Here is a 13,852-nt window from a genome sequence, read left to right on the forward strand (position 1 = left end):
GCGCCCCTCAAGCTGTTGCCCTGGCAATCATTCACAAAGTGGGTGGGTCTGCAGACATTCTAGGATGGTGGGGGCCCTTGAAACAAGCAGACTCTGCTGAGAGATCGGCAGTTTATTCCTCCACCCCAGCCCCCACTGGTTTTTTGCACAGTCAGAAGCAATGAGGCTTGATTTTCCCCAGTGCTGGGACCGTGAACTGTGAGGTCCAGTGAGGAGCTGGGAATGCTCCCCAGGTGTCCCTCCTGACTTTTTAAAATGTGTGACTGCACTTTCTGCCGACCTGCTGCTGCCGCCACTGCTGCTGCGGCCATCACACCACGTCCTCTCTGCCCTGGCTCCACCTCTCCTACCTATCTGGATGAGTATTTCTTTTTTATATCTTTGTTTGCTAGACTTCCATGCACTTTGATTTTTCTGGAACTTCTGGTTGTTTCTAGTTTTGAGGTAGTTGTATTCCTTCTTAGTTGTGGAAGGAGACGCATCGTATCTGTCTACGCCTCCATCTTGGCCAGAAGTCCTAAATGGGCCTTTTTTGTAAAGGAAGAGTAGGTAAGGGATTTGGATTTCAGGAAAAGGTTAATCGGTTAAAAGCTGCAGCATTCTTTCATCTGTGTCCTGGGCGGTGGTTCTTGTGCCATGGGCAGAGGTCACCATGGAATACAATGGCTCAGATACCATCTTGATTGCTTGCAATCCTCCTGAGGCACAAATGTGGAACTGCTTATGATTACCTGGAGTCAAAGTGTGTCGTACCTCCAGTTCCTGAAACAATAGCTTTTTACATACATTGATTACTAAGCTTATTAACTGTCACCTGAAACTAAAATTTTCCAACACTTTAGTCCCCTATCATGAGTAGGTGAGTCCATGTGTGGGTTCTTTAATAGGAACTGCTTGGAGCTCCAGCAGCTTCTTCCACCAACTCACCTTGGCTGGTTTTTGCAGCCAAAAATTGTGGGGACTCATCTTCTTGGCACTGGAACCCTGGGCTGGGGGTCTGGTGTGTGGCTGGGACTCCTCACTCCCAAGATATCTTTTCCAAAATTTTATCACCACACTTGGATGAGAAACTAGTCTATTTTATGTCTGCGCCTCTCCTACCCATCTCGATGAATGTGGTTTCTTTAATTCTGCAGTTGTCAGACTTCTATTCCACTCAGTTTCTGATGGTTCAGAGTGATGGTTGTTCTATAATTTAGTTGTAATTTTGATGTGATTGTGCTAAGAGGCAAGCTACATCTGCCTATGATACCATCTTGACCAGATCCCTGATCATGTGATTTTTGTCTTTCATTTTGTTTATGTGATGTAGTACATTTATTGATTTGTGAATATTGTATCAACCTTGCATCCCTGGGATGAATCCCACTTGATCAGGGATTATGATCTTTTTAATGTATTTGACAAAGGGTCAGGAGCATAAAATGGAGTAAAAATAGCCTCTTCAATAAATGGTGTTGGGATATCTAGATAGGCACATGCAAAAGAACCTATGCACCCCAATGTTTATAGCAGCATTATTTATAATAGCTGAGTTCTGGAAACAGCCTAGATGCCCATCAGTGGATGAGTGGATCAGAAAACTGTGGTACATTTACATAATGGAATACTATGAGGCAGAAAGAAAGAAGAAACTCCTCCCCTTCACAACAGCATGGATGGAAATGGAGAATATTATGCTAAGTGAAATAAGCCAAGCAGCAAAAGACAAATACCATATGATCTTAGCTATAAGTGAATCCTAATGAACAAAACAAATAAATGAGCTAATAGAACCAGAGACATGGAAACAAGGAATAAACTGACAGTGACCAGAGGGGAGGGAGGAGGAGGATAACAGGGGAAAGAAGAGAAAGAGTCTAGTCAAGGAACTGGTATAAAAGACCCATGGACATGGACGACAGGTTGGTGGGGTGGGAGGGGCAGGGAAGAACAACAGGGGAAAAAATTGGGACAACTGTAATCGAACAGCAGTAAAATAAAAAAAGAAAAAGAATAAAGTAATGATTGTGAAGACAATGCTCAATGAGCAAGACTATGAAAAATTTACCCTAGGATATGACTTTCAAAATGAGTGATATAAACTTGCATGTCCCCTGTCTTCTGGTAAGACAAAATGTGTATGTGTATAGGCAGGAGGTAAATGAGAGAACAGGATATGAAAACATTGTGTTTACAAACTCTCTGTAATTAAGATGTCTGGGGAAAATAGGTAGTTGAATGCACCCATATCCACAGATATAAATATAGATTACAATTGTTAAAACTTGGAAACTCACACTAATGTGATCGGGGAAACAGAAATGAAAGGTTGAGCACTCAGCCAATAAATATTTGGTTGTCTAGTATGTATAGTCAATTGTGGGAGCAAGAAACAAATATGGAACAGTGAGTTCAAAGCTAACACGCCTTTTCTTTAGGCATGCAAAGCACACTTTCACACCCCTTTGCAGCTAACTACCAAAATAAACAAACTGGTCAGTGCTGTTCTATATGTATAATCTCATTGACATAGGCTCACAGAGGAAGAAGTAAGGGAGGAGTAAGAAGATTTCAAAAGAGAAGTGGTAATTGTGTTATTTTCTTGACATCCGGATGTAGGGAAGAGGTTCTTGTTTTCTCTGGCTGTCCCGTTTATTGCCGGGCATGGCTATGAACTCTTTATATATGTGATCACATTTATATTCTCATGACTGACCTATGAAGGTAGTAAAATTACATATTCTTGTTTATTTTTTAGTCAAGGAAACTCCTTTGAAAGGGTTTATAAATCTGAATCTAAGAACCTTCTCTCCTTAAATTCTGGATGGTGCCAAACTGAAATGGCTCCTCTCTCCTTCCTCTGCAGACATGAGGCTGCTTCCCCTGAATCCTATTTGGGCTAAGCTAAAATAAATTTCACATTCAGCTTTATTCTCTACACAATTTTTGGATGATGATGGACTGTTAATTTTTTGGCTTTAAAAAAAAGTTTATATTCATCAGAATGTCCCAGTCACTTTGTGGAGTAAGTTAGGTAGTGAAGTAAGCTTGCTAAGGTGTGTTGTAAACGACCTTATGTAACAGCAGAGGAAATTAAGCCCTGGAAAGAATTTGGCTCAACAGCCATTCATATACCTCGCTTTATAGTATACCCAGCCAATATGGAGATGGGGGCAGAGGAATGGATTGTGTGGAAAAAGACAGGGTTAAGCATTTTACTTTTAAGTACTAAATATTTATTGACAGAATATCTCTCCAGGCAGTGTTCACATGCTTGGAACTGACGCTTTTAACTTGGCAGTGCTGTTTAAGCAAACAAACTCAGTCAGCTGAGCGCAATGATTAACAGGAAGTTGGGTAGCTGACTGAATTGAGAACCTTTGGCCAAGAGAAGAGGCTAGGTTTGAAGTCTCTCAGCAACGACTTGCAGAATGATCACCTCACCCCTTAATGATGTCACTGTGGGGATTGGTGGACACATTGGAATCAAAAACTCCCTGAGGCAACTTAGTTTTGTGTAGTAACAGGTTTCAGATTAGTGGGAGACTGAGCAAAACAAATCCAAAGGAATTACTTCAGAAATGTGTCAAAGAAAGTTGGAAATGCAACACAGCAATAAATGAGAAGAGGAGGAAGAAAGAAAAAGGACAGAAATGGTCAACTGGAAGAATGAATATGGATTCTGGAGAAAATGTAAGTTAAATATATCTCCACTCTGATCAGATCTCAAGAGACATATTACTCATTTCCTGGTTTTGGATAATGGGCTCCTGGAAGCACTGTCTTTTTAGTGTGTCTCTTATCACTGCCCTGATTTTTGTATTTGTTTACAATAACAAGTTATGGGAGAAGAAACGTTTTCTGAGGGCATCTCTTGCCAATGCTTCACTCTTAGCAGAAACCTGTCATCAGATCTTTAAGGGGAAGGCTTTTTACTCAACAGAGAATGCATTGAAAACTACCCTCAGTGAATCTGCCTGTTATAAATACATGACTCAAAGTCACTATATAACAGAAACACTCTCTGAAGAAGAGGCTGGGTTCCCTTTGGCTTACACAGTGACCATCCACAAAGACTTTGGGACTTTTGAGAGGCTCTTCAGAGCTATTTACATGCCTCAGAATGTCTACTGCATTCATGTGGATGAAAAGGCTACAATTGAATTTAAAGATGCAGTGGAGCAATTACTGAGCTGCTTTCCAAATGCTTTTCTGGCTTCCAAGATGGAGCAGGTGGTCTATGGTGGGATTTCCAGGCTCCAAGCTGACCTGAACTGCATCAAAGATCTTGTGGCCTCAGAGATCCCATGGAAGTATGCCATCAACACCTGTGGGCAAGATTTCCCCCTGAAAACCAACAAGGAAATAGTTCAACATCTAAAAGGATTTAAAGGAAAAAATATTACCCCAGGGGTGCTGCCTCCCAATCATGCCCTTGGACGGACTAGATATGTCCACCAAGAAATATTACATAAAAAATATTCCTATGTGCTTAAAACAACAAAATTGAAAACTTTGCCTCCTCACAACATGACCATTTATTTTGGCACTGCCTATGTGGCTCTCACAAGGGAATTTGCTAACTTTGTCCTCCAAGACCAGCAAGCACTTGACTTACTGTCCTGGTCCAAGGACACCTACAGTCCTGATGAACATTTCTGGGTGACACTCAATAGGATTCCTGGTAAGTATATCTCTTAACTTTTGCTTTTAAGAATATACACTGCATGTTCAATATTGAATAAAGTGCTTAAAATATAGAAAAAATTAAGATTTCAAAGCTCTTTAGAGTTTAAAAGATTTGATAGCAGCTCCGCTCACAGAACATGTTGAGAAAACTGGCACCCATTTTACAGATGAGAAAACAAAGCATAGTGATTAGCAGGGCAGTAGAAGAGCTCTACTGTCTGGCTTCATTTTGCTGATATCCCAGGCTGCCTGTCTGTGCCCAGATACCCACTTCGAATATGTGCTGCAGCCTTGAGACAGGGTAGAGGCCTGAGGGAACACTGGCTATGCAGATAAGATTAAATCCAGTTCTCTCTTAAGTGTGATGGCATTCATAATCAGGAATAAATATTTTATCTTATAGACAAAGAAACAACACTGTCAGTGTGTTTACATTATGTGCTCAAATTACCCAGCTAGCAAGTGTACATGCCAATTATAAACCAGGTCTCCTAAGCCTGATGTTCTTTGTAACTTGATTTTCCATGAGGTCTCAGTTGTTACTAAAGTAACTCTTCTTTCCCATTGGCCCAAGTTCCAAATGATTTGAATGATCTCAAGTTGTTTACAGTGAGCCAATTCAGTTCAGCTAGTTCAATTAAAAATAAAAATTCAGAGTCACAATTCAAGGAAAAAGTAACTTGAATCAATATGAGGATTAGGTTTATGGTTTCTTGAGATTAATGGTTTAACCCTGGATGCATGCTACAATCACCTGGAGCTTTTAAAAATACATAAGGCCAGGCCCTATTTCCCAGGGGACCTGACTTCCTAGGTGAATTAGCCTTCTGTATTTGTCCAGTTTCCAGGAGACTCTCAGGAACAGCCAGGGCTATGAACCATTTGTTACAGCTGTTAATTTTAGACATTAGTATACAAAGCTTCAGACTCACAATATCCCCCCTCCCACCAACCATTGGAAAACTTTTTTTTCTTTCCTTTTTTAAATTTTCTTTTTTATTGTTGTTCTATTACAGTTGTTGCATTTTCCCCCCATTGCTCTCTCCTGCCCTTCCCACCCCCACCCCTCTCCCACAGTCAATCCCCACCCTGTTGTCCAAGTCTATGGGTCATTTATACTAGTTCCTTGAGTAGATTCTTCCCCTTCTTTCCCCCATTTCCCCCCTTCTTCCTCATCTGTGTTCACTGTCAGTCTGTTCCTTATTTCCACGCCTCTGGTTTTATTTTGCTTGTTTGTTTGTTTTGTTCATTAGTTTCTGTATTAGGTGAGATCATATGGTGTTTTTCTTTCACCAACTGGCTTATTTCACTTAGTACAATATTCTCCAGTTCCATCCATCTATTGCAAAAGATAGAAGTTCCTTCTTTGTTTCTGCTGTATAGTATTACATTGTGTAAATGTACCACAATTTTTTTATCCACTCATCCACTGGTGGGCACTTAGGCTGCTTCCAGCACCTGGCTATTATAAATAGTGCTGCCATGAACGTAGGGGTGAATAGGTTCTTTTGAATTGGTGTTTCAGGATTCTTTGGGTATAATACCAGCAGTAGAATCACTGGATCAAAAGGCAGTTCCATTTTTAGTTTTGAGGTAATTCCATACTGTTTTCCATAGTGGCTGCACCAGTCTGCATTCCCACCAACAATGCAGTAGGGTTCCTGTTTCTCCACATCCTCCCCAGCACTTGTTGTTTATTGATTTGTTAATGATGGCCATTCTGACTGGTATGAGGTGGTATCTCATTGTGGTTTTAATTTGCATCTCTCTGATGCCTAGTGATGTTGAGCATTTTTTTCATATGCCTTTGGGCTCTCTGCATGTCCTCCTTGAAAAGTGCCTTTCTTTCTTTCTTTCTTTCTTTCTTTCTTTCTTTCTTTCTTTCTTTCTTTCTTTCTTTCTTTCTTTCTTTCTTTCTTTCTCTCTCTTTTTCTTTGTTTCTTTCCTTCTTTCTTTTTTTTCTTTCTTTCACTGATATATTAGTTTCAGGTGTACAACATAATGATTCAATATTTGTACACATTACAAAATGGTCACCACAGTAAGTCTAGTTGGGTTAGATTTTTTTTTTCTTGTGATAAGAACTTTTAAGAACTGCCTTGGCTGCTCTGATTGGTGTGGCTCAGTTGGTTGGGCATTGTCTTGCAAAGTGAAAGGTCACTGGTTTGATTTCTGTCACAGCACATCCTGGGTTGCAGGTTCTGTCCTTGGACGAGTCATGTAAGAGAGGCAACCAATTGACGTTTCTTTCTCACATCAGTGTTTCTTTCCCTTTCTTTCTTCCTCCCTTTCCCTTTCTCCAAAATAAATAAAATCTTTAAGAAAAAAACAACTGACCTTGCTGGGTAGCTCAGTTGGTTGGAGTATCAGTGAACATTCACTAAGGTTGTGGGTTGGATCCCTGGTCAGATCACATACAAGGATCAACCAATGATTGCATGAATAAGTGAAATGACAAATCAATGCTTCTATCTCCATTCTTCTCTCTTTAAAGTCAATAAATTTAAAAAAAAAACTTTTAAGAACTATTCTCTCAGCAACTTTTAGATATACAAGATAATATTATTAACTAGAGTCAGTATGCTGTACCCTATATCTAGAGGACTTAATTTATTTTAAAACTGGAAGTTTGTATCTTTTGACCATCTTCATCTATTTCTCTCACCCCACCCTCACTGTATAATGTGCCCCCTCTTCACCCCTACCCTGGCAACCATTCATGTGTTACCTGTATCTATGAGTTCAGTTTTGTTTTGTTTTGTTTTTCCTCCAAGATTCTACATATAAGTGAGATCAACACAGTATTTGTCTTTCTCTGACTTACGTCATGTAGCATAATGCCCTCAGGATCCATCTGTGTTGTTGTAAATGGCATGATTATTTTTTATGGCTGAATAATATTCCAGTGTATATATACACCACATTTTTAGATTATTAGTCCATTAAAGGACACCTAGGTGGTTCCCATATATTGGCTATTGTAAATAATGTTTCAATGAGCATGGGATGCAGATATCTTTGAGTTAGTGTTTTTGTTTCCTTTTATATCTGGTTTCCCCAGAGCTAAAAGTGGTAATGCTATAGTGATGAAAGAAATCGGGGCTCTAGGAAGTGAGGTGGGGGAGATTTTTAACATACAGCTGTTCATATGGAATAGTAGCACCAGAATAAGGGAAGTAAAAATCCCACTTCCCTCTTATGTGTCGCTTGGACCAGGTGTCATGGATAGAGGTCTGGACACCGTGCTTTAAAGGGAGACATTGACAAGGCAGGTTTCAAAGAGAGCAGCCAAGAAGGATAAAAGGCCAAGCCTTATTTTTTTTTAATTATCAGTGACAAAAAGGATATTTAATCCTTTTCAAAGAGGTATCACTGCTCTTCACATAAAAATTTGCTTATGAGAGAGAAATTGAACCAACTCTGTAGTTTTGAAAGAAGGATCTAGGGTCAGTGGCAGGAGATGAAAGAACCCATCGACCTGGGATTAGAAGGGATTTTTGCTCAGTGGTGAACAAGCCCAAGGAATATATGTAAGTAGAAACTGGAGAAAAGCTGCGAAAGAAACTCATTTCTCCAGTGTTGGACAAAATGGGCTTTGAGTCTCTTCCTCTTTGAGTGTCCACGATCCTAAATGAAATCAGTTTACTCAACAGAAACTTAAGAGTGACACCTGATGTGCCAACATTATTTATCTGTTGGAACTGGATTTTTACACCTCTGCCTCGCAGTTACAGGTCAGCAGAGCAATGGAAAACAAATGCACTGCTCCCTTTCAAAACATGTATGAAGGATACTCGCTGGAGGCTGTGGCCCATCCCTGGTGCAGCCCACTCTTGCAGGACCTAGGGTGGCCAGAGTGTAGGTGACTGTCTTATTTAACTGTCATCCTGCTCTGTGGAAATCTGGGTCATTTCCGTTTTGAGGGCCCTTCTAGTTGATGTTTGAGTTGTTTATTTTAGCTATTTTAAATATTATTCCAGTCAACTGCAATGATTGGGGCTAATTAAGAGTCTCAAAAAAGCAATAGGTGAGGGGGAAAAAAACACCTCACAAATGAAATGGCCTCATGGGGACCTAGAACAACACCACCCAATAGAAATATAATATGAGCCACATAATGTAGTTTTATATTTTTCTAGTAGCCACATTAAAATAAACAAAAGTAAATAGGCAAAAATTAATTAACTTAAATAATACATTGTATTTAATGCAATATAAATCACATTCATACATGTGGCTGTTGACTACTGTAGTGGATCAGGCAGGTGGGCCATGCATGAGTCCCTGCTCTGAGTAGCAAGGTCAGACAGAAGTGCTGTCCCAGCAGCCTGAGCAGTCGGTCAGGCTCATGGCTCAGCATCTTCATCTCTGCTGATTTTTCCTTCTCTGAAATGTCTGCCTCTGCTTCAGGGCTTCCTCTTGCTTATCAGCCGATGGCTCTGGGGCTTCTACTTTCAACATTTCCCCTTTGTGTCTCCAGACTTTGTACTGCTCTGCTAGCAGCAGTTCCTCTCTGTGTCTCCTTCAGAGAGCCTTACTCTGAGTCATGTAGTCACTGTGCAATGAGTAGCATAGGCTACTGCTGATCTCTGTAGATGACTGTCTGTCCTTTAGGCTTCAAGTTGTTCCTGTCAGCTGTGGCTATGGTACCAAGGTCATGTGGTTTAAAATGCAAAACAACCCTGGCCAGTATAGCGCAGCTGGTTTTGTGTCATCCTGTAAAGTGAAAGGTCACTGGTTCAATTCCTGGTCAGGGCACATGCCTGGGTCTCTGATAGGGATGTGTATGAGAGGCAACCGATTAATATTTCTCTCACGCATCGATGTTTCTGCCCCTCTTTCTTCCTCCCTTTCCCTGTCTCTAAGAATAAATAAACAAAATCCAAAAATAAATAATAAATAAAGTGAAAAACAAAATATGGTCACTTACACCCAGTAAGCGCCTTAAGGAGTGGCAAGTTTTCAAGAAGCTTTTCAGAAGATAAGAATTCCTGTGTGGTCTGCTCCAGTGAAGATTCTCATGAGGACAAATATGTTACAGAAAGGGACTTCACATATGATTTTAAAGAGGTTCCCCAGTGAACTTCACTAGCTGTTGTAAAATTAGGACTTCCTGTCCTCCTTTCCTTCCCCCACCCATCTTTTCCCCACTGTTCTCCCAACTCCTCCCACTTCTTCTCCCTAATCCAGTCTGAAACAAGATGGAAACCTTTTAGTTCATCCTCTGACTCAGCTCTGGATGATATCCAGTTAGAGAGAAGGTCCACCTACAGGCCTGTGGTGCAACTGTTACTTTCCTTCTGAGTTATTGATCACGTGTTTTTCTGGGTTCTGCCTGTGACAGGGACTTTCAGTGGCTTTCTTTAATTTATCTGTGTTTCTTGGATTTAAAGATTCAAAAACTGACCAATGGCCCTGGCCAGGTATCTCAGTTAGTTGGAGTGTTGTCCCAATACACCAGCACTGTGGATTTGATTCCCAGTCAGGGAACAGACAAGAAGCAACCAATGAATGTATAAATAAGTGGAACAACAAATCAATGTTGTCTCTCTCTCTCTCTCTCTCTCAAAATCAATTAAAAAATAAATTTTAAAAAATGACCAATGATTTTTGCCTCACTTGCTACAAAGAAATATTTTTAATATGATTCCATGGGAGCTTATTTCAAATTTATGTAAAACTGTGAATGGTTGTGAAGGAGTCTTCTTTCCTGAGAGCAGGTTTTGTTGCAGGTGGGAGGAAAGAGGAACTCCAAGGTACCTGAAGGGGAAAGATTAGAGAAAGGAAAAGTGTTGAGGTCACGGGTCTGGAAACAGACTGCCTGCTTCTCCTCCCCACCCCCCCAGGGGCCTGTCTCTGGACAAGCCCTGCTGGTATTCTGGGTCCTATACGCACCCTGTGCCATTGAAGGGAGAAACTTGTTGCATTTGCTATAGAGTCCATACTGGCCTGACCTTTCGTCATTATTTGAGACAGGCTTTAGTCCCCTATATATGTAAAAATACAAACTGAGATGCCTAGTGCTAAAACCTTTAGAGAAGTGACTGCAGGAGGCAGGGAAGAACAGATATGAGTCAACATGGTCCTGAAAACTCACACTCAGGGCCCCAGTGATATGGCTGGGTTCTTAATATGTCAAGAGGGAATTTATATTCCTCAAACACCTGCTCACAAACCTTCCAAGATCACTAGGTATGTGGGTAGACTTGCAGGGGAGAAAAAATTTGAGGGTAAGGTTTACTATTAACTTGAACAATTTCCATTTTTATATCTGCTATAAATACTGATTTTTGTCAACTAAGAGGAAAAGCAATTGCTGAGTTGGGACACCTAAGAGTTCTTACCAAGGAAATATAGTCTCTTGAGAAGGTGATAAACGGTGTGACAAACATCATCTTTTATACTGGTACATTACCAAGGCAACAGTAGCATTAGTTTTATAGCTTATCCAGAAGAAATGATGGTGGGGGGTGAGGTTAACTCAGGGATGATCTCATCTTTGCTATACCTTTGACTGGCCACTGGGTTTGTTCTTTGAGGATTCTGAGGTTCATTCTCTATCCTTACTTTCCTCCTTCTCCTTCCTCAGCTAAGATAGACTGTTTTTCCTGTTTTGTTTTGTTTCTGTGTTTTTGTTTTTTTCTTTGTTTTTTCTCTCACGAAGATCATTCATACCTGTTTTGTCTTGGAAGTTAAATGCTGATAGGACTCAGGGTACATAGACATTCGGTATCTTCTTATGAAATAACGAGCTTAATTTCTTAGTTATAAGATGACTCAGCAGAAAAGAGAACCATTGGAGATTTTGATGTTTTTTGTTTTAAAAAAGATCATAATTTCTGAAAATCATAAGTTACCCTAAAATGTAGTTTAGTTCATTTATATGCTTCTTACACATCTACATATATTATCATCAAAATTGGTTTGCATGATAATGATGATGGTCCTTGACATGTTTTCTTTGTTAATTACACCATCTTCTGGGATTTCTGACAAATAATCAGAGCTGTGACCCTGTTTTAATATTAATGTGAAGCTAAATAAATTAAGTAATAATTAATTAATCATTTAATTAACTTAATGAAAGTATTATTAATAGTTACTATTCAGAAATAACATTCTTTTTGGCAAGGATATGGAGAAATGGGAACCCTCATGCATTGTTGGTGGGATTGCAAAATGGTGCAGCCACTGTGGAAAACAGGTTCCTTAAAAAATTAAAAATAGAAGTACTTTATGACTCAGTAATTTGACTTCTGGGTCTTTACCTGAAAAAATTCAAAACTCTTATTTGAAAAGATATATGCATACCTATGTTTATTGCAGTATTATTTACAATAGCCTAGATATGGAAGCAACCCAAGGGCCCACCAACAGATTATTGGATAAAGAAGTTATATATATATATGATATGTATATTACATATATATTACAATGGAATATTACTTGGCCATAAAAAGAATGAAATCTTACCATTTGCAACAACATGGATAGACCTAGAGGGTATTGTGCTATGTGAAATAAGTCAGACAAAGAAAGGCAAATACCATATGATTTCTTTTATTTGTGGAATCTAAAAAACGAAATGAATGAACATACAAAACAGAAACAGACTCATGGATACAGAGAGCAGACTTATGGTTGCTGGATATGGATGGGGGTAGGGGCTGAGTGGAGGAGGTGGAGGGATTGGGAGGTACCATTTGTTTGTTTTTTTTAATATGTTTATTGATTTGAGAGAGAGAGAAAGGTAGAGAGAAATATCCATGCGAGAAACATTCATTAAGTGCCTCTCATGTGTGCCCTGACCAGGGACCGAACACACAACCCAGGCATGTGCCCTGTCCAGAAATCAAACCCCAAGCCTTGTGGTGTATGGGACGATGCTCCATCCAACCGAGCCACCCGGCCAGAGAAGGAGGTACAGTTTGGCTGTTGCAGAGTAGTCATGAGGTGTAAAAAATAAGGGTTATGCCCAACTAAACTGAAGTCAGTAGTCATTAATTAGAATGCATTTTAGACTTTCAACTGTAGAGGATGTTGAACAAATGATCTAAAGATATGTTTATACTGTAGAGTCAGATGGCTGCTCCCATTTGCTGATGGGATTTTAAACCAGACAGTCCTGGCTCTGCTACATACGGTCTGTGTAACTTTGGACAAAATGCCAAATTTCTCTGAGCCTGATTCTTCATCTGTATCTTGAGGATAAACTATCTCCTTGTCAGACTGTTAGAAGGATTAAAGTACACAAATTGTAACTGGTGCATTGCAGGAACTCTTTATGTGTTCAGAGGAGGAAGAGACTAACTTCTTAGATGAGTTTTGAGATTTTAATGTTACTATTTTAAAACTTGTGTGTTAAACAAACAAGAAAAAAATGAACATTTGGCTTTGAAGTTGCAAATATAATTTTTTGCTAGAAATAAGGTACATGGCCCACAGAGGTTACCCTTGAGCTGTAGCTTTACTTAGCAATGTGACACATATAGTGTTTTACGTAGTTGGTTTCTCTTTCCTCTTATTAGAAAGCAGCATCTTGGGAATAGTTGAAAGCCTCACTCTGTCACTGTAGACTGGTCTGAAAACAAATGGTTTCCCGTCCTTGCTCATGTTGTTCCCTAGGTCTGGAAAGCTCTTTACTTTTGCTGCTCATTCTAGGCATTTCTCAAGATCCACTGGAAATGTCACTTCTCCAGAGAAGCCTTTCCTGCCCCTTTTCTTTCCCACAGAAGCAGTCCCCACCCCCCAACTTTACTCCTCCTTGGGTAATAGCATCTCCTCCACTGCATCTTAGCTGTTTGTGTGGATGTCGCTCTCAGTCCCCCTCTACCCTGCATCTCTACCCCTCCCACACGCACCTTCTGAAGGTATGAGTGTGAGCCAGAAATTTACCTAGTCTCCTCATTCTGTGGGGCTCTAATATAATGTAAATGAGGAGCAAATGAATGGGAGAGAAAAGAGTATTACTCTGCTTATCTAATACAATACTTTCTACAAATGAAGAAAATTCTGCAGCTTTGCAGAAAGTTCATTTTCTTCCATCTCAATTCTGACTCAGCTTTTACACTGTCTACAGGGCCCCTCTACCTACTTTCCTAAAGGACAGACATCTTTTGACATCTCTGCTGAATGCCTTAGAAAACACTTTGGTGTTGGCCTGTGGGAGTTATTAGTTATC

General features: G+C 40.0%; 1 protein-coding gene across 2 annotated transcripts in view; it reads left to right on the top strand.

Moving 5' to 3' along the window:
• The first annotated feature begins 3,374 nt into the window (after positions 1-3,374).
• GCNT2 (glucosaminyl (N-acetyl) transferase 2 (I blood group)) overlaps positions 3,375-13,852 on the top strand; it is a 118,936-nt gene continuing 108,458 nt past the window's right edge. For both annotated transcript variants that reach the window (XM_090269872.1, XM_090269871.1), the window contains exon 1: positions 3,375-4,666. In XM_090269872.1, the coding sequence (XP_090125998.1) occupies positions 3,745-4,666 (922 nt within the window). In that variant the 5' untranslated portion in view covers positions 3,375-3,744. The remainder of the gene's footprint in view (positions 4,667-13,852) is intronic.

Source organism: Furipterus horrens, unplaced genomic scaffold (assembly GCF_987537825.1).
Source record: "Furipterus horrens unplaced genomic scaffold, mFurHor1.1.pri manual_scaffold_3, whole genome shotgun sequence".
Classification (NCBI taxonomy): domain Eukaryota; kingdom Metazoa; phylum Chordata; class Mammalia; order Chiroptera; family Furipteridae; genus Furipterus; species Furipterus horrens.